The following is a 24,082-nucleotide window of genomic DNA, read 5'->3' on the forward strand; positions in this document are numbered from 1 at the left end:
CTCAGCGGTTGAGCATCAACCTAGGATCCAGGCGATCGGGGTTCGATTCCCTGTTAGGGCACATGCCCGGGTTGCGGGCTCGATCAATGACTCTCTCATCATTGATGTTTCTATCTCTCTCTTTCCCTCTCCTTTCCTCTCTCTGAAATCAATAAAGATATATTTAAAAAATAAAAATAAAAAAAATTAAAAATTAAATACATAAGCCAATCTGGTTTCTCCACTCCATCTCGCCCTTCCCCCAACCTAACAACAAAAAACCCCCCATTGTTAGGAACCACACACACACATAGCCCCCGGAAATGTCGCCTGTAGGAGACCAGAAATCCATCTCTGTGGGCTGGGGTATTCTGAGGCCCCCATCATCAGGCGGAGATGGGGGTGTCCTCCCCAACGTGATCTGTTGCAGCCGCAGTGGCCAACTCACGCCATTCCTCCCACCCAGAACACACCACCCACCCACGCTTGACTCTCTTCGGGGACCTTTTTGCAGCCCAGAGCTCTGGGAGCGGCACCCACCGCCTGCCCTCCCGGTACCCGGCTGGCACCACGGCCCTCTGAGGGGCATTTCCTAACTCAGGCAGCTCTGCACTCTCCGGGCACCACCTCCTGGCCTGGAGAACCACAGAGCAGGCGCCACGGGGTGCAGGTGAGAGCCCTGGACCTGCCGGGGGGCTCCCAGGACCCTGAAGGACAAGACAGGGGTTCCCGGCCTGGAACGAGCACGGAGCGTCTGGTTCCCAGGAAGGGGGCAGATATGAGCATCACAGATGGGCCCGCCCAGGACCTGGTATTACCCAAGGACGGTTAGCGAGCCCTTAACAAAGGAAGCAGCGATCGACATCGGTTCACTAAAAACAACTCAGGGGGGCCCTTATTTACTTGGTTTTCAGTTCCTTTTAAAATAACGGCTTGCCCTGGCCGGTTTGGCTCAGTGGTTAGAGCGTCAGCCAGCAGACTGAGGGGTCCCGAGTTTAATCCTGGGCAAGGGCACCTACCTCAGGCGCAGGCTCGATCCCTGGCCCCGCTGAGGATTAAAAATAAATAAATAACAGCTTTATTCAGATATAATCTACATGCCATAAAATTCATCCCTTTAATTTGCACAGTTCCGTGGGTTTTTTAGCCTGTCCACAAGGCTGTGCAGCTCCATCGCTATTTAATTCCAGAGCATCTTCACCCCCTCAGAAGGAAGCTGCGTGGCTACTCCCCAGCCCACTCTCCCACCCCACCCCCAGCAGCCACTAGTTTGTTTTCAGTCTCTGTGGACCTGCCTCCTCTGGACAGTTCACAGAAGTGGAAGCAAACCCTATGTGACCTTTTGCGTCTGGCTTCTTTCACTCAGCAGTGTTTTCAAGGCTCGTCCGTGTTGTAGCATGTTAACCAGTACTTCATTCCTACTGTATAAATATATTTTCTTTATCCATTCACCAGTTGATGGGCATCTGAGTTGCTTCCACATTTGGTTGTTATGAATGATGCTGCTATAACACTGGTGGACAAGTTTTTGTGTGGACATATGTTTCCATTTCCCTTGGGCGTATAACCAAGAGTGGAACCGCTGGGTCACGTGCTCACTGTGAAGCAGGATTGTCAAGCTGATCCCCAGAAAACCATGGCTGACCTGTGACCTCCGCCAGGGAGCAAGGCCCCTCTCTCTGTCAGGCTTCTGGGGGAAAGATAAACAGGTGTCGGTACCTGCACAGTTAGGGGGGTTGCCTGTTGGTTGTAGGGTGACCTAGGATGGGTGCCAACTATCAAATTTTCTGGTGACACAAAGTTGGGGCAGAAGCTATGGCCAAAAGATCTCAGCAAGCTGGTGATGTCCAGGGACAACACAGAGCAAGGGAGAAAGCAAGGTCCTAAACACAGAATCACCATCTTAGGCAGCAACGCCACTTCTGGGTATACACCCAACAGTACTGAAAGCGGGGACTCGAACATGTTCACAGCAGATTGGTCACAACACTCAAGAGGTGAAAACCACCCAGTGCCCGTCAGTGGATGATGATAAACAAACTGTGGTGTGACTCACAGTGGGACATGCATTCTTCAGCTTTAAAAAGGAAATTCTGGCACCTGCCACAACATGGACAAATGCTGTAGGATCCCACTTCTATGGGGTACCGAGGATAGTCCGATTCAGAGACAGAAAGGGGAATGCTGGTGGGGAGAGGGGTTTTACGAGGTGAAGAGAGTTACGGAGATGGGTGGTGGTGATGGCTGCCAATGATGTGAATATACATAATGCCACTTTAAAATGGGTAAAATAGTAAAATGTATACCTTATCACAATTTAAAAAATAAAGGCAAGGTCCCAAAACTAAGTCCCCCCCACGCACTCCTCAAGCGCACATTTTGGAGGAAGTCCATTGGCATGTGTGATGACATTTGGAGATTTACGAGACTACAATGAGTTTGGGGGTTGCCCAAAACCCATGGTTAAAATCACAATGGCCAGAAGGAAAAGATCCAAATCCTGGACAAAGGGGCTGCAGTCTTCCCCACCCTGTGACAGTCTGCTCCACTCCAAGCAGAACTCCCGTATATCCGGGGACATGGGCCTGGTCAGTGGGGAGCACCCAGGAAGGTAGGATTAGCGTGGAAGGAAGCTGGGACATTTGGCCCAGGAAGCAGAGTTGTCTTTGGATAATTACTCATTTACTTCCCGGGAACCTTCCCCAAGGCCGGCAGGAACTGGACAGGACAGAGACACCGCAGCCAACACCAGGAAGGGCTCTCTGGCAAAATCAGGCGACTCAGAGACCTGAGAAAGGAGAGCTCTTACAACAGGCCGCAGGGACGGTCTCCGTTACAGGGAGTCCTAGTCAAAGTAAACAGGCCTCCTTCGTGTGGAACTTTCCAGAGCCTTCCATGTGGTCATGTGTCTGAGACTCAGCAGAGGGAAACGGCGCAGACTCATCTGACCACAGGTCCCTGCGTCTGGGGAATTTCCACCCCAGGAGGCACATCTGGCGACCGGGGGTTCCAAGGAGGACACTTTGGGAAACACTCCCCTGGGCAATTCCAGAAGGGCGGCCAGTTAAACACCCAGGACAGCCGCCTCCACGCCCAGATTTTGAATGAAATGGCTCCTGCCCTCTGCTGAGCGCACAGTGCACCTTCCACCACGGTCTGCGGAGGAGACTGGAGCGATGGGGGTGCGCTCGGGATGTGAGCCGCTGGGGCAGAAGCCGGGAGGGTTAGGGCCTGAGATCAGAAAGGAAGGAAAAGGGAAGGCAGGGAGGAAGCAGCCACAAAGCGCAGGTGAAAAGACTGGGGAGGCCCAGGAAGAGGGGGTGAACTGGGGCCAGGGCGGAGGTAAGAAAAGGTCAGGGAACAAGGTGGGGCCGTGCCCTCAGCCGTGGGGAGGTTCCCGCTCCCCTCACCCGGAGCCACAGGGCCTCTGGGCACAGAGGGGCTGCTGATAGCAGGCCCCACGCAGAGAGGGGCTCGGAGGCCTCATTCTTGCTTTTCTCACCTGGGGTTCGGATGGAGGGGAGCCCAGGTTTAGAAGACCTTTCTTTTAGGCCCTCAAGCTGAAACATTCTCCAGGCCCAAGAAAAAGGGCAAATGTGCCCCAAAGGGCTTCGGCACAGCCTGGGAACAGGTTAAGGAATCCCACTTTCTTTGACTGGCAGGAAAGTTTGGTTTGACCACTTTTTCCTGCCTGGAAGCAGAGCCCTCCCCTCCCCCCTCCCAGGGGGCAGATCCCGGACGGAGGAAAGAGCCAAAGCTCAGAGGAGCGGCCCTGCTGGTGTCCAGCGGGGAGCCACCAGCTTGGCACAGGAATAGACAGTGTGTAGACAAAGAGGGGACTTCTCCGAGGCCAAGAAAGACAGGGAAGGAAGGGGTCATGAGCCAGCCACCGCCTTCCTTCCCAGGGACGCAGTAAAGGCCGCTTTCTTTGTTCCTGCTGGAGGCACCGGCTAAGTGCCATCTCTGTGAGTCCTGGCAGGACTATAAAGTGACCACAGTAGAGGCATCGTCACCCCTCCCCGTGGAGCTGGGACTGATCATTCAGACCGTCTCAGGGGTTGTCCGAGTCCCTCCCTTCAGGGCTGCACGTGCAAGGCAGGCAGGCACAGCTTCCAGCCCGTCACCTTACCGTTCCGTCTGCTCCTCTCCAAGCACCTGAGACTCACGTGTGCGGCGCACACCGCGGGGCTCAGCGCGCTAAGAACTAAAACCGGCTGCTTTGCAGTTCGGGTCGCGTTGTCTCGTATATTGACCCTTTTCTTCTTCACACGCCCTGCGACGAACTAATAATAGGCACCTGTGTTTATTGTCTTACTGAGAGCTTGCTAAGTGCCAGGCCCTGTGCTAAATCACCTCCTTTAACTCAACAGTGCTGTGAAGTGGTGATTCGTCACCCGCTTGACAGATGGTGGCAGCCGAGGTAGGCAGCAAAGCCACGCCTGCGGATCAGAAGGAGCCCGGGACTTCCAAGCCGGAGCTTGGCTTTACATGGATGCAGGGAATGCAAGAATGACCATTAACTGAGTTCATACCACGTGCCCCTCAACTTGGAAGGAGGGGGGCCAGGGGGCACAGTGCACCCTCGATGTCCCCATGAACAGACCGCTACTGTAACTGTGGGATTACACCTTTTACAGTTTGCATCTGAAGCCTTTGACAGAAGTGATAGGAGCCATGTCCTGAGTGTGGGTGGCTCTGGTTTTGGTCTTGAAGGGCGCTGGTTGGACTGCTCAGATACACCAAGAGAGCACCGATGTTGCCGTCTTACAAACATTGGGAGAAAGTCTCGCCAGCCAAGCCCTTCAAAGGAATTTTAACTGATTTAAACCCCCAACACTCCTCTGAGGGATGTAGTACTATTTGGCTGATGAAGACACCAGGCCCATCAAGGCCAACCAGCCCAAGGTCACTAGGCCTAGTGAGGTTAACCAGGAGGGCCTCCATCCTGATGCCCAAGCTTGCAGCCCGACCCTGGGGCGTGATCCCAGATAAGGGGTATGCAGGAGGCAGCCGATGGATGTTTCACTCTCACATCGATGTTTCTCTCCCTCTCCCTTCCTCTCTCTCTAAAAGTCAATTAAAAATTTAAAAATCTTTAAAATGTCCTCAGTCCCTGTCATCTGTATACTCTCCAGGTTTTGTTAGGGAGAGACTCTGGTCCCAGCAGCACTGGGAATGGCCCTGCAGACACAGGGTGGGTTCAAGCTTGGCCCTGACATTCACTTGGGGAGGCCTGGGCCGGGGCCCTCTGCAGAGTGAGTGTGAGAGCCAGCTGTGCCTTGCAGGGCGGGACAGGGGCCAAACGGAGATAACACGGAGATAACCCGCCTGCACTGGCCCGGCAGCTGGGAAGCAGTCGACGAGAGGGAGCTATTTCTAAAGCAGTGCCTGTCTGCAGCCGTGAAGAGGAAGCTGACAGCTCCCAGGGCTTCTGCTCTGAAGAGCTGTCCACACCCAACTGGGCCTCAAACGGGTTCCACCATCTTAGTGTTCTGGGGGCACCCAAACCCACAGCCTGTGTGGCCCCTGGCGCTGAATCTCCACGAGCCCTCACTGCGGGACTCAGCCAGCTCGGTCTGTGTGAGAGGGTCGGGTCTGCTCCCAAGGGCTCACTGGACAGTGGGGTGTGTGAGGGGGGACAGGCTGAGAACTCTGGATGCAGGGCCCACAGCTGTGTGTACCTATGACCTGGAAAAGCCCCAGCCTGGCCAGAGGGGCCCAGGTGATGCCTAGTCTCCAGCCCACCAAAGCCTGGCTAGCAAGGGGGTAGCGGGCATTTTCCAGCATTGCCCAGAGCCAGCTAGCTGCTCCTCTTTCCGCAAATCACTAGCTCTCCAGGCTCCCATTGTGCGGAGCCCACAGGTTTTCTTGGTTTTCACTGCACCGGAATAGTCTCGCCTAAAAGGAAGAAAGGAGCCGCCAGCCTTTGTCTAAGAAACTTCCCAGGGATCCCTCAGCAGGGGCATCTCAGGGGATGGCAGTGCCCCAGAAAATGCCTTAGTGTTGGGGGATCACCTACGCCTCAGACCCCATCACGACATGGAACCCCCCTGCTTTCCTTTCGAAAGGCCTTGTATGGAAATCACACATTTCAAACAGGCAGGGCTGGCTATTGGAAATGTGGTCCAGGACCAGGTCACAGGACTATTAGAAATGCAGGGTCCCAGGCCCCGCCCCAGACCTGCTGAATCGGAACCTGCATTTTTACAACTGCTCGTGGTGCCCAGGCTCTTTCAAGTAGGAGAGGGGCACTGGCCAGACTATTTTCAAAGCAGGTGGCCTTTCCCGGGCCCTCTCCCTTCTCCCCGTGCATATCCCTAACTGGGCTGATCTGCACGAGCCCCAGGACTGCCCAAGGTCACAGGACTGTCCTTCCTCCTCCAGGCACTCCTGGTCGCCCATGCTCTGAGTTTCTGGTTTCCTAGCCCTTGTGTGGTTCCCCCCCACCCCCAGCTGTCAAATCATCTGCTGCTCCTTCCTTCCCATTTGCTGCAGGCTGGGAAACCAGATCTCCCCGCACGTTACCACTGCTTGCAAAGTAAGAGTATGCAGGCTCAGAGCAAGGGCCTGGGGGACTCTGAGGAGTTAAGTACAAAAGCCTGAGCCCAAAGTCTTTGATTTCCAGTCAGGCTGCTCCCAGCCTGTTTGTCGAATGAGCTCCTGGCTTTGTCCAGTTCCTTTCACTCTCTCACTCACCACCTGGCTCCTGGCTACCTGGGGCCTCTCCAGAGCAGCAGGAAAGCACAAAGCCCAGTCCCAGCGGGGAGGCAGAGGTACAAAGACACAGTTGAGCTGCGATAAGGCCGGAACTTGGGCAGAGCTGGGATGGAAGGAGGCGGCTGGGACAGAGGAGCAAATGTGCTGAGAGGGAGCCACCGTCACCAGTCCCGCCCAGAGGTGCCAGGATGTCCCAAAAGGGGGCACAGAGCCTGCTCCCACAAAGCATTCTGGGAGAGCTGCATCCGCCAAAGGGCAACAGGGGGAGACCCTCAAAGAGTTGGAGGCAGAGACGTGACACCAGATGGCTGTTTGAGAAAAACCTCTCAGCTCAGGGTGCAGGATGGATGGGGCTGGGGATGAGCAGACTAAGGCAGGGGCCCAGCTGGGGAGCGCACGTAGTCCCAGCCATGGAGGGATGCAGGGGGCAATGGTGAGGTGGGGTGGGACTGGGTACAGGTGAGCACCAGCGTCACCTGTTCGGTGCACAGCTGCTGCGGGTTCTCGCTTCTGGCCAGTTCCTCCCTTTCCTGGTAAAAGGCCAACCTCTTGACAGCCTGCAGGCCAGTGGAGGCTGGGTCTCATTCCCACCGTCAGCACAGCGCCCCATAGTTCCCCACACCACACCCGGTGTCTGAACGTTCATAAAGAAAAGTGGGGGCAGCCCGGGCCAGGGAGCTCGGTCGGTCAGAGCATCGTTCCGGTACGCCAAGGCTGTGGATTCCATCCCCGGTCAGGGCACACACAAGAGTCAGCCAATGACACATAAATAAGTGGAGCAGCAAATCAGTGCTCCTCTCTCTTTCTCCCTTCCTCTCTCTAAAATCAATAAAAATTAAAATGAAAAGTGGGGGCAGAGCTGGGCCCCCCCCCCACTACAGAACACCCACTGTATGCTCAGCACCTCACAAGACAGCAGAGAGGAGGCAGAGCCAGGGGCTGCTACCCAGGCTTCAGCCCAACCAGGGAAATCTGCTAAGTCCCAAATGTATTCGGGGAGTGCCCCTTCCAGGCACTGCCACACAGATGCAGGGGGAGAGATGGCAAGGGTGGTGGCCCAGGACGGCTGCCTGATGCACGATACGGACTGGGGGAAGGGAAGGGATGCCCAAGGCTCGGCCTTTGCTGCGAACCTGTAGTAACAGGGTCCCTCCCCTGAGCTCCCAATCTCCCCATAAAAGTCCTGAGGGGCTAGAAAACCAGGCAGAGGTGCCCCTGGAAACCCAGTTCTGGGAATTCCCAGGAGCCTTGGGAGTCCCAGGGGATAGGTGCCCCCAAACAACCGGGGTTTCTACACCCAGACTTGGTCAGGCCTGGGGCAGCCCCGGCAGTGCCCCACCTCGGGGGAGGCACAGGCCTTGGGGGAGGCCGGGGTGCAGCCCAGCTGAAGCGGACAGTGGGGAATGAGGCTGTCCCTCCAGAGGGAGAAAGAGCCCTCTGGCCCTCAGAGCGTGGCTCTCTGCCCACTGCCTCCCTGCCGGCCAGTCCTGTTCCTGTGTCCCTTCTCTGGGCAGGCACGACCTTAAGTCCAGTGGCCCTGCTGGGGGGCCAGAGAGACCTGCAGCTCCCTCAGTGGAAAGAACATGGGTTGGAACTAGAGTGACCTAATTAAGGCTGTGACCGCACACCAAGCAGTCACGCGATCTCGGGGACAACCTGAGAAGGTGGTCACCTACCTTTTTCCACATCTCACTTACAGGCGAGGCGTGTGCCCGTGGGGCACGTGGCCGGTGTCGCTGCTGGAAGGAACTGTACCACCCCATTGAGAGCTCCCGTCCCTCTGACAGCCCTGTGAGCTGCAAGCTCCCTGGGGCACCAGTTAGGGCCTCGTTGTGGATCCGGGACGTGGACCCTCTGCCAGGGTCAAGGTGCCCCTGCTCCACCCACGGCCCCGGCCTGGCCCTGGGGTGACGAGGGACTGGGGGAAGAAGTTAGGCACACAACCGTGAAGACCCATCCTGCCTTCCCAGGGCAGACGCTGGAGGGGAGGGGAACCTCACAAACATCCACAGTAATGGGCAGTTCTGTAATAACTAAGTGCAACTGGGTAGGCAATTCGGGGTGTGGGAGAGGCTACGGGGGGCCATCAGGCCAGCAAGAGGAGGGCCAGGCTGGGGGAACCCGCGAGAGAGAAGACAGCATCCAGCTGGGCCTGGCCTTAAGGTCCTCACGAGGAGTCTGGACTTGGTTCCATGGTGACAGGGAGCTACCAAATGTTGTATGTTGTCCCAGAGCCACAGAGGCCTCTGGAGAGGAAAGCGACGTGATGAGATCTGGGCTCTGGCAAGAGGATGGGTGGGAGGACAGTGTAGGAGGCAGCTGCCCAGGCCTGAGGCAGGTGGTCCCGTGAAACCTGGAGGTGAGGCAGCCTGCAGAGGCTGTGCCATGTGTGGCCCCACCTGGCTGGGGGTGGGGGTGTCAAGGACCGCTGAGATTAGGAGCCTGAGAAGCTGGGGGTGGAACGACATAACTGAGAGGAGCTCATTGGCACAGGGGACAAGAGTCCAGGCCTCCTGGGTTCCAATCACACCACTGACACCGTGTCACCCTGGGCAAGTTACCTAGCTTCTCTGTGCCTCAGTTTCCTCATCTGTAAAATGGGGGGTGATGACAGTACCCATCTCAGTGATTCTGATGTGTAAGCACTAGGAACGGTGCCTGCACACATTAGGTACTCTGTAAGCAGTGGCTGTCAGGTGGTGGGGGGAATATGAGGTATTTAGGGAGCTGAAGAGGCCCTGTCCCCAGGGCCAAGCTCAGGAGAGCCCGGCAGGATCAGGGGGCAGCGCCCCTCCAAGGCCATGACAGAGCTCTCCAGGTCCCTTGGGTACAGAGCTGGGACACTCAGATCTTCCTGTCAGGGGGGTAATGGCTGGGGACCACCGTCCCAGGCACAATGGGTCTTCAGTGAGCAGTGCTGGGTGGGGCTGCAGGTCCCCCAGAGCTGTCTAACCCCAGGGCTGGAATCAGCGGCAGCCCTCGAGTCCCTCTGCCATTCCCACCAGGATGGGGCGAGGGGCCAGCCCTGGGCACGCAGCAATATGTAAGTCACAGAGTATGCCCTCCCGTTTCCCACGGACCAGATCCACGCTGGCAGAGGGCGACCCAGAGGCAGCCTTGCATGGCGAGAGACCAGGCAGCTACACCACCCACCAGAGGTGGGGTGGCCCCCTTTGGAATCAGACCTGGGCGAGGCTGAAAGGAGTCCACCGCTCTCTGCCCTGTCCCCACGCCCCCAGGGCTCCGCCTGGCCTGCAAGCAGGAACTGGCCACGGAGGCTGCTGCTGACACTGGCAACCCAGTCCTCACCTCCAAAAGCAAAGAATGTCCCTCCATTCAGCCAACACAGGGGGTGGGGAGGCTGAGACAGAAAGATAAAACCAGGCCCGGACACCGCCCACACCCATCTGCCCACGGCCTGTACACAGGCCTCCATGCCGAGAGAGGGGCCCTAGCAACTGAACCCCAGGCAGCCGCTGGAAGGAAGGTGGTGGCTGGCCCGTCGCACTCACCAGCGCTCCCTCTGCAGCCCCTTCCAAAAGGAGGAGCTCAGAGGCTGGAGACTCGTGATGGTGAAGAGAGTAAGGAGGCTTGGGGAGAGAGGGGGAGGCACCAGCCAAGAGTTTTCAACGACAAAGTGGGCGAGGGGTGTAACCCCTAAACCTGCCCCAGGAAGCCAGTTGGCCCTCCAACCCTGAGAAAGCTTTTTTCTCTCCCTTGAACCAAAGCTGTAGCTTCCTTTCACTGGGCCCCGTCGCCCACCTTCTGCCCTCTGAGGTCGCACAGGTCCCACCACGCTTCAACCTCTCAGCTCCCATCCTCTGGCTCCAGAAGCCTCGGCCCCAGAGCCATCGGTCCATCAAGGGCCTGAATCCCTTCCCAGTCCTGGCTGGCTGGCTGCTCTTCCCTGGCTGCGCCCAGAAACACCAGGACCTCCTGCTGTGAAGGCAGCAGTCTCAAGGGGTCTGCTAGGCTACATGGGGTGTCTTGTTACATGGGTGGTGGGTGGCTTTTCCAGGACTTGCTTCTGTCCCTGTCAGGGAGCATCATGTTAAACTTGAGTCACTGTTAAAAGTTTATTGAGCCCGGCCAGTGTGGCTCAGTGGTTGAGCGTCGACCCATGAACCAGGGGGTTACGGTTTGATTCCCGGTCAGGGCACACGCCTGAGTTGCGGGGGGTCAATCCCCAGCAGAGGGTGAGCAGGAGGCAGCCGATCGATGATTCTCTCTCGTCATTGATGTTTCTATCTCTCTCCCTCTCTGAAATCAATAAAAACATACTTCTTTTTTTTTAAAAAAAAGAATTTGTTAAGCTTCTCAAGGGTAGAGACACCCCCCCACACCCCAACCAATCTGTATAATCTCAGTACTTGGCAGGCGCTTAGCTGAATGAGTGAGTGAGTGAGTGAGTGAGTGAATGAATGAATGAATGAATAGCTCATAGGGAGGTGAGAAAGGGGCTCATCAGCACCCTTATACTGCAGGAGCAATGAATGAATGAATGAATGAATAGCTCATAGGGAGGTGAGAAAGGAGCTCATCAGCACCCTTATACTGCAGGAGCATGGATGGCGCTGGCCCTGGGGACCCAGAGGGGGAGCACTAGGAGAGGGGTCACAAAAGGTCATGCAGCCTTGGAACTGAGTCACTGAGGGCCTCATGTCCCAGCAGGTCACTGAGCACAGATCAGGTTTCATCCTGCAGGATGGCATGGTTCACGCTCCAACAACTCAGATGTCCTGTGCGCAGGCCTCCCAGGAGCATCTAGGATTTAGGACCAGCGGTGCCGTTGACCATCAACACTCAAGGGGCACAGAAGCAGGAGGAGGCTCTGGAGGCTTTTCCCAGGAGGACCACAAAATGTGGTGGAGGCCAAGCACTGTGAGTGTCCAAGAGGGTGCGTGAGAGAGAGCGTGGATGTCAGTGCATGTGTAGACATGTGTGAGCGTGCACGGGTGCCCGCGATGCACACTCGTGAAACAGGACGCTAAGAGCGAGTGTGTGCAAAACCTAGAGGGTGGGCTTGCTGGGCTCCGGACCTCGGCACGACCTCCCCGATCAGACCAGCCCGGCATCACCAGCTCCTGAGACCCGATTCATTCTGCAGGTCTTTAGAGACCCACTGGCGCAGCCATACCCCAAAACCAAGCGCGATGCAGCCCTGCGTAAACCAGACCCCCCCAAATCCAGTGGAGAAGGTATTTCCATTCCCTCGCCAGAGTGGGGCAGGGGGAACCTTGGGGCTGAGAGTATAATGAAGTTAGAGTCCCCTAGACTGTGCAGCCTTGAAACCAGGCACTTGCTGACTAATTTTTCAAGGACAAAGGGGGAAAGGACTTTTTTTGGCATAATGTACGGCTTTAATAACTCACTCAGTTTCAAATTCCCATCATTCAAATTCTTATAAAGTGAGATGGTGGTGGCTCCGTATTAAGGAGGGTGGAGGAAACTTGAGAGAGAGAGAGAGAGAGGGAGAGAGAGGGGGAGAGAGGGGGAGGGGGAGAGGGAGAGAGAGGGAGGGGAGAGAGAGTGAGAAGGGGAACTCCTGGAAGATAGGCTGCCAGGATCTGTGAACCTCCCGAGCTCCTCCTACATGACCTTCAGCACGCTCACTGGCAAATAAAAACAAGCAGTGCTCACATTGGGTGAAGAAGCAGCTCCAAGTCACACTGTCGCTCTGCCAGAGACCAAGGCCTCGAAACAGAAGCCAGCCTGGGTTCTGGCTGGACACCCCCAGGAATTCAGGCAAGCCCTGGGCTCCTCGCCTCACCCTTCATCCAGAACAGCCCACGTGCAAATGCAGCGCAGGTGAGAGAATTTCAAATCCAAGGGTGTCCCTGCGACACAGCTACAGGAGGGTGAGAAGTTCTCATTCTCTACGGGGGGAAGAACTCAGCTTCCATTTATTTGCATTTCCTTTCCCATCTTTAAAGTCAAATCACTCAAAAGGTGCTGACGAGCCTGGCCAGGTGGCTCAGTGGTTGAGCATCGACCTAGGATCCCTGAGATTGCGGTTCGATTCCCAGTCAGGGCACATGCCTGGGTTCTGGGCTCAACCCCCCAGTAGGGGGCGTGCAGGAGGCAGCCGATCAATGACACTCTCATCACTGACGTTTCTCTCTCTTTCCCTCTCCCTTCCTCTCTCTGAAATCAATAAATACATATTAAAAAAAAAAAAAAAGATGCTGATGAGAATGGGAGGGGCCCCTCACCTCCACCCCCCAGTACAAAACCTCCAAAGAAGGCTCCTTTCACCTCTTTGGCAAATTCCCAGCCCTCCCGTTCGACACCCCCTTCCTCACACCCTCAGAGGGCAGAACAGGGAGGAGAAAAAGAAACGGGGGCGGGGGGGGGACACAAGAAACGGAGTTCCAGGATAAGCTTGTCCTTTCGGGGTTCAATGGTGACCTGGGAACTGGGTGTTGGCAGGGCGTCCATGACATCATCATTTTGGATTCTTAATAAAAAGACAATTTTCCCATAGCCAAGCGCTCTCCTTCCCACCCTTTCTATGGGGAGTTGAAACACAAGCTTCTAAAATGCTGCAAACACATCACAGCTGCATTTTCAGATGCTGCATTTGGGCCCTGCCCTTAAGGGGCTGCCCTGGTTACCGCCCCTTTGAAAGAGGCCCTGGATAAGCTCCGGGTGATTGAAATTTCCTGCGTAACCTTGACCACTCGGCCAGCTCCCGTTACAGCCCTGGACACAGTGCAGAGTCGGTTTCTTCCGGGCCTTCTCACTCTGCTTTTAAAATCAGGCCACTATGCTGTTGGCTCGGGCTATCCAGTAACACACTTGGAAATGGAGAGGGAGCTTTCTCTGGCCCGGCTGATGCCGCCTCTGGCTTCCCACACTCATTAGAAAATTCTCTTTCTTCTACAACTCACCATTGAGGAGCCAGGACACAAAGACAAATGACCCCACGCCAAGAACCCAACATGCGCACAGGCCGCCGGGAAGGAAGGGTCCGGTGTTTTTTGTTGTTGTTTTTAAAAATCTTGAAAATGTAAGAAATCCCCAGGCAAAATACTTTTGAATACAAGAAATCACATTTAAAAGATCAAAGCGCGTTTCGCAGTATCTGCAAGAATCTCTGTGGCCCCGACGAAAGAATGAGCCAGCTCTGTGCCGGCCAAGCCAGGTTCCCAGCGAACTCCGCACGACATCAGAATCTGGATCTCGCAATTCTGATTAAAAGCGAAGATCTTACTGGAAATAACTGTACTCTGGGCACCAGTGGGGGGGTTTCTGTGGGGCCAGCTTTGTTTTTCTAGTTAGGCGGCAACTCCATTGGAATTAGGATTGGGCTTTGAGAAGATGATCCCCTTTCTGCTGGGGGGGGGGTCGTGCTGGCTTTGGTTAGGTCTCTGACATTCCTAACTCACTCAGATAACCTGGATTGGTTAAGAGTCTGACGTCCATAAGTCTGCGGGTCTCCTTGGAGGGACCTTCCTCGCACTGCCCAGGAGGTGGGGGAGGAGACAGTCACAGTGCCCCAGGGTCTGGACCTGTCCGCTCACTCGCACTAATGGGTTGAATGGGGTCCCCCCAAATTCATGGGTATCCAGAACCTCAGAATGTGACCTTATTTGGCAATAGGGTCTTTGCAGATGTACTAAATTAAGATGAAGCCACACTGGGTTAGGGTGGGGCCTAAAGCCAATGCCTAGTGCTCTTTTAAGAAGGCCATGTGGAGACACACTCAGGGAGGACACCATGTGACCATCCAGGCAGAGCCCTGATGTGCCTGTGGTCGCTAGGTCAGACCAGCACCCACTGCCACACCCTGGACTCCCTGCTTTCCTGCCATCTCGAGCCCCCTCTGGGTGGCCAGCTGGCTCTGGGACCTTCTCCGTTTGAGCTTATTAGCCCAGCAGGGCCCCCTGCACCCTGCTGCCCCTGCCCAGGGGGGACAGGCTGGGGGCCCCCTCCTACCTGGGAAGGCTGCTGTGGGGCTTGGCATTTGGGGACTTGCCACCTGCCCTGGCCTGGTGCAGTCAGGGTCCCTTCATAAGATGAGGGGTGTGTCCATCAGCTAGAGTCTGCCATGTTCAGGGCATCAAGGGTGGATGAACACTTAACCCCGAGGTGTCCAAGTGACAAAATCTCCCAGCCAGAGGAGCCCCTGACCCTGGTGGGGTTGGGAGAGTAAGGTTTCAGCTGCCTCCCTGGTGTGGCAAACTCGGAGAAGCCTCTGCAGGGTGCTCACTGACTCGGCTGAAGGATGCTGAATTTGTGGAAGCTGGGGGGGGGGCAAGGAGTCCCTGTTTTTATAGGGTCTGGGTAGCCTGAAGGTGGGGCAGGGTGGGGAGGCTCTGGCCACGGACAAAAGACAGGTAGCTGGCTTAAGAGAAAGAAACGAAGCACTGCTGGCTTTGCCTTAGCACCTAGATCCAGCCATACCTGACACCACCTGCCTGCCTTGTTACTGTGGGGGCTCCCTTTGTTACTCTTAGGCACCCGACTAACAAATTCATCCTCTCACAGACTTTTCAGCAGGAAAATAATAATAATAATAATAATAATAATAATAATAATAATAATAATAATAAATAAATGAAACCCAAATCACTGCAAAGCAACCTGAAGAGGGGCCCCAAGATATCTGCCCTCCCTGAATCCAGCTGGGCGGGGGAACTGCTGGTCCTCCCACGATGAAAGGCATAACCCCAAACAAATAAAGGGGCTCTGACAAACCACTGCCCCAGTCGCGGGCATTCTTTCGCCCCAACTCAGCTCTCCTAACTGCCCAACTAGCCCCATCAGGGGTGCAGGCCGGAGAGGGGACTGGGAAATAGGAAACGGGGTGTGAGGCGGGCGGAGGAGGCGCGGTGGCCTCGGCGCTGGCGCTGGACAGCAGCCCAGGGCCAGGCGGGGGCCGAGGCCGGCCACACAGCGCCCTTAAATAGAACCTCCGCGCCCGGCACAAGCATTCCAAGCGCTTTTTAAACCTCCCCAACCCAGCGTGACCTGGCCGGCGGTCCCCGCCCTCCAGGCATTTTTCTGGCCTCGGCCCCAGTCTGGAAACAGTATTAATAGCTCGGCTAGGAGCTGACGGTGCGCAAAATAACGTATGGCCTTAAAAGGCGGGGAGGGTTCCTGCTCCCATTCCCCAGATGAGGAAACCGAGGCCCCGGGAGCTCGCCGGCTGCAAGGCCGATAGTGGGGGCGCTGGCCGCCGCCTCCCGCCCGGTGGGGCTCGCCCGGCGGGACCCGCTGCCAGCGGCCGTGTGCGGTTCCGACGGGCGCCAAAGACGAGGCGACGCCCGCGGGAGGCTCCGGGGCCCGCCGGCTCCAGGGACGCCCCGATCTTTCTGCAAAGGGTTTAAGCAACTCCCAGGTCCCAGCCTCCGTCGGGACATCAGACCCCGCGCGGCAGCCAAGGGTAACCTTCCTCTTTTATGTTACGAGACAAGTGGAGCGGGCTAGTTTCCCTGGGGAGGCGGAGGCTGGCGGCGGAGGCGCGGCGCGTTTCGGTTTCCTAGAAGTTGCGCTCGGAGCGAATCTCCGAACCCGCCGGGGAGGGGGCGGGACCCGGGCGGGGCAGGGGGCTCGGGCTCGGGCTCGGGCGCCCCAGGGACGCTTCTGAGCGGGGTCTGCGGGTCCCTCTCGGTGCCTGCAGCCCGGTCGCGTCCCCACGCGCCGGCGTAGACTCGGGACGCGCGGGACCTGGGGCGTTGGGTCAAATGCCAAGGGCACCCCCCCGGGGGCTCCTGCACTATCCCACCCTGCCCGCCAGCGCCGGGCCTGGGACTGCGGCCGGAAAGACGGGCCCCCCGCCCCCTCACCCCCTCCCTCCGGGCCCCCAGGCGCACGGCCGTCGGGGCGCACGGCCGTCGGGGCGCACGGCGCGGGGCGCGCTCACTGTTTGAACTTGCTCTCCAGGTCCTTGATGAGGCGCCGGCTGAAGTCCGGGAACTCGGTGTACGGGTTGAAGACCTTGCAGCGGCGGGGCCGCGCCGCGCCCTCGTTGATGTCCAGCCGTCGGCTCAGCTGCGCGTTCAGCTCGGCGTCGGCGCGGGCAGCGGGCGCCCGGGCGGGCGGCTCGGGCTGCGGCTGCGGCTCGGGCTGGGGCTCCGGGGCCGGGGCGGCGCGGGCTGCGGGCTGCGGGCAGCCGCCCTGCGCTCCCCCGCTCTGCAGCCTCCTCTGCAGCATGCGCGCCAGCTCCTCGCTGGACATAGCGGCGTGTCGGGGACGCGGGACGCGGGGCCCGGCGCGGGGACTGGCGGGCAGCGCGCTCCTCTCGGGCTCGCGGCTCTGCGACTCTGCCCCGCCGGCCGCGAACCGGCGGTTGGGTGGACCTGCGGGCGAGTGACGGGGAGGGCAGGGCGGGGCCGAGGCTTTAAGGAGGCGCCGGGCCGGGGGACCGCCCGCCTGCCGGAGGCCGCAGGTGTCTGCGCGCCCGGGCCCGCTCCCCGCTCCCCGCGGCTCCGGGCCTCTGACCAACTCCGACCTCGCTGCCCGCGCCCGCTCCGGGGGGGCCCGGGGACCCTGAAGTCCCGGGGGAACGGCCGTGGGAAAGTTTCACGGCCGTCCGGGTGACGCCTTTCTCGTCCCCAGAAGCGCCCCAACTGGAGGCGCTCGCGGCCCAGGACGGGCTGGGGGGGGGGGCGGGCGGGGCGAGCGCCCCTGGTGTCACCCGCGTGGCCCCCACGGCTCAGGGTGGCTCCCAGCGGTTCTGAGATTTAAGGGGGGGAGGCCCCCGCGGGGAGCGCGGGGCGGGGCAGCTGCTTTTCAAACATGCGTGGAAAAGAAATAAATGTTTGCAGAACATACTAAAAATACTAAGAACAAATAAGCGAACAGGACAGGGGCCAGGCGGCTGGACGGAACCCGTGGTGCCCCGCGGGTCAGGGGCGCGGCGGCCCCAGGGGCTCCTGCTGATCCTGCGAAACGCGCAGACAGGGCGGAAAAGGGGCTCGAGATAAAGAAACGTGCCGCATTTTAACAAGCGGGTAAAAGCAGATACAGGCGCCACCCTCCCGCGCAGCCCGGGTGCGGGGCCGCGTCGCGCCCGCACAGACCCGCCGCCGCCCAGACCCGCCGCGGTCCGCGCGCCCCGCTCCCGGCGCCACTGCGCCCCCGCCCGGCGGGGGGTGCCCGCGACGCCCGCCGCCTCGCGCGGGCTGTGCGGGGCCTGCGCGCGCCCCGCCGCGATTGCGGGCGTCCGCGAGGGTCTAATGGGGGAGGGGAGGGTATTTTCTTTTTAAAGAGGTAGTAGGGAAACTATTACGTCTTGAAATAAAGGAATCAAATACAATCTTTTTAACACCCCTGCCTAACGATGTGATGGGTGAAATGGCCAGGAGAAGCCAGGGTGCCACCGGCCCCCCACAAGAAGCTGGAGAGATCCCTCCCTTTGCTACCAGCATCCACCTGCTTTCCCCCAGCGATCCCCCTACAGGTTTTCCAGGAGGCCCAAAGTTACTTCTTTTCTCCAGGTCTTTTTCAGGTGTCTGGTTGGAAAACCCTCGAAGGGGTTCCCACAGCTGTCGCAGGGACGGCTCGGGCCCTGCGGGGAACAGCCGCGGGCATCCCCCACATGGGTTCATCACCTTTCTCCTTCAGCCTGGCCGGTGGAGGGAGGCTGCCCTGGGGGTCCCCTGGCGTGGCCTTAAGAAAATAACCCCAGTCCACCTTCTCCCCACCCTTGGGAGCCCTTGCTCCCGATGCCAAGTCAGTGGAGTCTTGGTTCCACTCACGGGAGTGGCTCCTCTCCCCCACCCTCCAGGTGCCAGACCAGCACAGCCTGGAAGGTCTCTCCTGCCTGGAAGGGAAATACAGCTGAGCCTTGGACAGCGCAAGTTGGAACTGCGCAGTCCACTTATGCGGGAATTTTTTCCAATAAATGCAGGAAACATGTCTTCTCTTCCTTATGATCTTTTCTCTAGGTTTACTTTACTGTAAGAATATAGTATACAATACATGCAGCACAAATTGTGTTTAAAGGGACTGTTTATGTTATCAGTGAAGTTCCTGGCCAACAGTAATTAAGTTCTAGGGGGCGGCCAAAAGTTATACACAGATTTTCAACTGCAAGGGGGGGGGGGTTGGCACCCCTTTCCCCCCTTGTTCAAGGGTCAGCTGAAGTTGGCAATCAATGCCTTTCTGCTTAGGGGCCTCACCCTCTGTCTTTCTGTCCCCCATTCACTCACCCAGGCAGGAGGAATTGGTCCAAAGCAGTGCTACCCAACAGAAACAGAAGGCGTGGCTTTATTTGTAATTTTGTGGTTTAAATATCCTAGTAGTCACATTTTAACAAGGAAGAGAAAAAACAGGTGAAATTCATTTTAATATATTTTCTTTAACCGGATATATGCCAAATATTGTCATCTTGACATGCAGTTAATATAAAACTATTCATGAGATATTTTACATTATTTTATTTGGCACCCAGGCTTCAAAATTTGGGGTTGTATTTTACACTTACAACTCATCTCAACTCAGAGGAGCCACATCTGCAGGGCTCATTAGCCACGTGTGGCTGGCGCCTGCCCTCTTGGGTAACTCAGGACTAAGGGGCAAATCAGGGCAGCCGCTGCTCCCTCGCTCTGACCCTCAACTGGGTTAGAAGTTCTGCTGCTCGGAAGTTCCTGTCTGGCCTCACCTCTGGCCTCCACCCCCTCTGGTCTGAACCACCCCTCTCCCCTCCCCCACCGCCCCACGAGGTGCAGGAATCCACCCAAATCTGACCCAGTGCTCCACAGATGCTAGACCTGGGGACAAAATCCTAAAATAAAGACCAAACTACACCACTGGTTCCAGCTCCCAGGTGTCCTTTCTTGTTCCAGTCTGGGACCCCTGCTGCAGGGAGTGGGTGGGGTTGCCCTCGCCCTGCAGAGGGGACACCTCCTAGGTTCCAAGGTTGGCGTGGTTGCCAGACGCCTGCTGGGGGGAGCATGTCTTAAGTTTGGAAATATGACACTTCACCGAACCTCCCACGTTCTCTGACCATCTTTACATAAAGCATAGGATAAGATAACCTTTGGGGCTCTAACAATAAACTATTCTGGCTCCTCCCTTCAGACAGAACCAGGAGCCCTCTGTCATGGGGACGGAGGTGGGAGAAGAGGAGTGGCATAAATCCTGGCTCCATCACTCAGCGGCTGTGTGACTGTGAATAAATTACTTAACCTCTCTGACCCCCCCTCCCCCGTTTCCTTATACATACAACAGAGATGCCGCTGCCCACAGGGCGCACAAGGATGTAATGATCCCTGATGGCATGGAAACCACCCAGGGGTGTTGAGTTAGTGTCACCTCTTGCTGTAGGCACAGCACAGGTGGTGGCTGAGACTGGGGGTGCAGGAAATGAGTTCCAGCCACAGCGCATGCTCTGACTAAGCCGGTTTTTTGGGGGGAGTGTCTTGCAGCCCTCACCCACATTCCTGCTATGCAGATGAGAGGCTTAGCCCTGCAGGATTTCAAAAGGCCAGACCGGCCAGTGTGGTTTGGAGACACCAGGGAATCTATCGCTGCCACACCAATGAGTTCTATTTTGATTTTTGGAAACCTGGCTCCCTTACCCACTCCAAATTGGCCGAGTGGCCCACGGCTTCCTGTCTCCTCCCCTCCACCCTCAGGCCCCCTCTCAGAGACCACCCCCCCACAGGATTCCTCCTGTATTCTCATGCAGATCACTCCCCCACTCCAGCCCGCCCTCAAGCTCCCCGTGTAGGTCTCTGCATTTCTAAGGATTTAGCACTTGAATTAGGGTTTAGACAAAGGCCCTGTGGGTCTTGAGATGAGCCGGGATGGTTTTGTTCTTCCAGAATCATCCGTGTAACAAACCTATTTACAGTTTCAATTTAGGAGTGGCCCATGCCAGAGGTGGGAGAGGGTGGAGGGGGTCAGTTGTGGGGCGGGGGGGGGGGGAAGGGGGACATCTGTAATACTTTCAACAATAAAGATTTTAAAAAAAAAAAAGAGTGGTCCACGCCAAGGAAAAATACTCAAAGATTTAATGTGTTAACTGGAAGAAGGTCTCTCCAACAAATGCAAAAAAGTATCTAGAACCTGCCTGGCCGGCTTGGCTCAGTGGTTGAGCATCGACCTAGGATCCAGGAGATCGAGGTTGGATCGACTCCCAGTCAGGGCAAGTGCCCGGGTTGCAGGCTTGATCCCTGGTAGGGGGCGTGCAGGAGGCAGCCGACCAATGACTCTCATCATTGATGTTTCTATCTCTCTTTCTCCCTCTCCCTTCCTCTCTTTGAAATTAATAAAGATATTATATATATATATATATATATATATATATATATATATATATAACCTTATGGGGAACTCTTACAAAGTAATAGTAATAAGAAAAACGAACCGATGAAAAATCAGGCAAAGGGTGTGAGCATCACCGCAAACTTGCCCAAACCAGCCAGATCCAGCATAGCTCTGGAATCTCTGGGGTCTGGAAGGACAAACAGAATTGCTCTGCCCGAGGCAGGGAGACTCAGACACAGAAGGGACCCAGTCTGGCTGCTGAGCAGCTGGGAGCATCGCTGGCCCCCCAGTCACCCTGAGTCTCTGCCACTATTCCAGCCAACGGCCAGCCACGCGGTGCCCTCTTCAGGGGCTAGGCTTTGTCAATGATTTTCTCCCTCCCAAGGTGCCTGGAGCCCTCTAGCAATAGAAGGTCTTATCATGAGCGTGTTAGTGTGATGTGGAGGGGTGGACAGCCCCCTCCCTCCTAAGATGTCCCTGTGGATGGGGGTGCAGAGCTGGAAAAGTCACCAGGCTTTAGGGCTTTGGACTGAATCACAAGGGCTGCCTTCATCTCAGCATGGATCCCCCTGCCCAGGACGCCTGTGGGACCCAGGGACCCCTGAAGACCCCATGGGCGAGAGGAGGGGTGGTCACCTAGTTCCCCAGCTCTGCCAGCTGGGTCCGGAGCGTCCGCCTTCTGGGTCTGACTGGGGCGTGTTGGCAGAGTCCTCACCTGGACATGAAAAGAACAAAAGAAGGTGGGGTTCAGGGGCCCCTGGCCTTCCTCCCGCCCTGGACCCTGCTGGCCCTTCACCTGGGGACTCCCCCAGAATGCTTTTCACAGGGGTACAAAGGAAGCCGATCATGGTGAAAGCAAGGATCAGAACTGTTCAGAAACGTGAGCTCCGTGCGCTTCTCAGCCGATGGGCCAGCAGCAGGCCTCGTGGCGGCCGCAGTTTGGAAATGGAACAGGGAGCCGGCCACCGAGCAGGGACACATCCTACTGGGGGAAGTGCGGTAGGTTCAGTGGGCTGGTCAGAGAAAGACGGAATCCTTTCTCCACCCACGTTTACAGACCCACTTCATTCTGTCCACAGTCGCCTTGGGGCTCCGAGGACCCCAGGTCAGACCCCGGCACAAGGAAAAGGGGACTGAGCCCTCACTCGGGCCATGCAGACTGAGGGGTTCCTGCAAGTCTCACCAGCACCGGCTCATTCCGCAGACCTGGCCCTGCCATTCCCGGATGTCACCAGGAAAAAGCACATCTGGGCAGATCCACAGGCCTCAGGGTCCACTGGTCACGGGGCCCCCTTCCCTCACACCCCGGCCTTCCCACAAACAGCAGCCCCGGTGTGGGGAGTCCAGGACGCCCGAGCTCCCAGGGGCTGGTGAAAGCTCCCCCCTCCCTGACCTCTCGTCTAGTCACCTGTGACCCCTGGTCCCGGAGTCAATGCCCCGCACACTCAGGCATCACGAGTGATGATGAAGGAAGGAATTAATGAATAATTGAGGAGGAGTTTTCTGTTTCACCTGACCTTGCCTTCCCTGATCAGATGTTTACATGTGAGGTGTCTGCCAGCATTTTCATTTTAAGAGCTTATGCTTTTTACAAAAAATCTATGCCTTGTAGTAGGGGGTGGAACTATTCGAATGGATTGTAATAGCAAATGCTTGAAATTACTTCATCAGTCACTTGAGGGGGTTTTCCTTTCCTCTCCATTCCTATAAAATCAAGTGCTTTATATCTTTTCCCCAAAGTAACTGCCATGTTAGTGTGTTGGTTGAAAAAAAAAAAAAAAGAAAATACATCTAAACGTATACATTTTTTTAAAATTGATTTTAGAGAAAGAGAACCGTTCCACTTATGTATGCACTCATTGGTTGATTTTTAAATATATACATATATATAATTTTTTTTTTTTTTTATTGATTTCCGAGAGGGGAAGGGAGAGGGAGCGATGAAACACCAGTGACGCGGGAGCTGCATCGATGGGCTGCCTCCTGCACGCCCCCTGCCGGGGGTGAGCCGCTTGCCCTGCCCCGGAATCAAGCCCGTGACCCCGGGCTCTTCGGTCCACGTGCGACCGCGGAGCCACCGGGCCCGGTGGTTGGTTCTTATAGGCGCCGATCCCGGGCGTGGGCTGCGCGGAGCCCCGGCCAGGCTGCCCCCCGGAAGGCGAGATCGGCGCCCTTGGGGGTCCCCGTTTGCTCCCCGGGTTCAGCGGCATCTCCCGCGCCTCCGAGCGCCAGCACGCGGGCGGCCCCCGCGAACGGGCACGGGAATGGAAGTTCCCATTAAGCGGCGCTCTCCACGCCCCGTGCACAGCGCTCGGCAACCCCACTGCCGCCTGGCCTCGCCTAAACCCCGCAACCCCCGCAACCCCCGCAACCCCCGCAACCCCCGCAACCCCCGCAACCCCCGCAACCCCCGCAACCCCCGCAACCCCCGGCGAGGTTCCCGCCCTGAGCCCTCCCGCGACCTGCGCGTCAGGGCGGCGGGGCCTGGGGAGCTGTTTTAGAAACCAGGTGTCCTGGGGTGTCCCACTGAAGCGGGTCCTGCGCACCCCACCTTTAAAAAGGCTGTGGGTGTGGGTGTGGGCGTGCAACTTGCTCGGGCCCCGCCGCCCTGAGGGTCTCCCCGCGCGCGTGCGGGGCCGCGGAGGGGAGGCGGGTGCGTCGGGAGAGGGGGGGGAGCGAGCGCCCGCCGCCTCTCGGCCACGCGCCCCGCGAGCCCCGTGCGGACGCCGCCAGCCCCACCCCTGCCCCGACTGCTGGAGGCTGGGGGGCCTCACGCGTTTTCAGTTACCGCTTCTTTCCCGCAAAGACGAGCCCGGGTGCGGATTTCAACGGGAGAGGGTTTTAAACCTCCCGCCGGGCGCGGACTTTAAAACTAGAAGCGCCACCTAGCGGCGGCCGTGAGAAATTACCGCCTCCCTGCGCGGCTGGAGCCGAGCCGGACGGTTAAGTACCTGAAATTGATATTTGCTTAGAGAGCAGAACTTAAATGTTCTCACAAAATAATAATTAATACTAATACGAATAATAATAATAATAATGTGATGGGTATGCTAATTAACTAGATGGGGGGGATCCTTTCACAATGTATACATATATTAAATCACCAGGAGGTACACTTGAAATATTTTATAACTTTAAATGTCATTTATACCTCAATAAAGATGAA

General features: G+C 57.1%; 1 protein-coding gene across 2 annotated transcripts in view; it reads right to left on the reverse strand.

The window, feature by feature from the left end:
• The window catches only part of EFHD1 (EF-hand domain family member D1), a 32,647-nt gene extending 15,658 nt beyond the window's left edge, over window positions 1-16,989 (reverse strand). The window contains exon 1 of one of the 2 annotated variants that reach the window (XM_081142493.1): window positions 16,565-16,989. In XM_081142493.1, the coding sequence (XP_080998619.1) occupies window positions 16,565-16,878 (314 nt within the window). In that variant the 5' untranslated portion in view covers window positions 16,879-16,989. Of the gene's footprint in view, window positions 1-4,108; window positions 4,354-16,564 lie in introns of those variants that run through there. The other variant, XM_081142492.1, reaches the window with a different exon arrangement.
• Between the last annotated feature and the right edge of the window lie 7,093 nt (window positions 16,990-24,082).

Source organism: Miniopterus schreibersii (assembly GCF_964146895.1).
Source record: "Miniopterus schreibersii genome assembly, chromosome: 7".
Classification (NCBI taxonomy): Eukaryota; Metazoa; Chordata; class Mammalia; order Chiroptera; family Miniopteridae; genus Miniopterus; species Miniopterus schreibersii.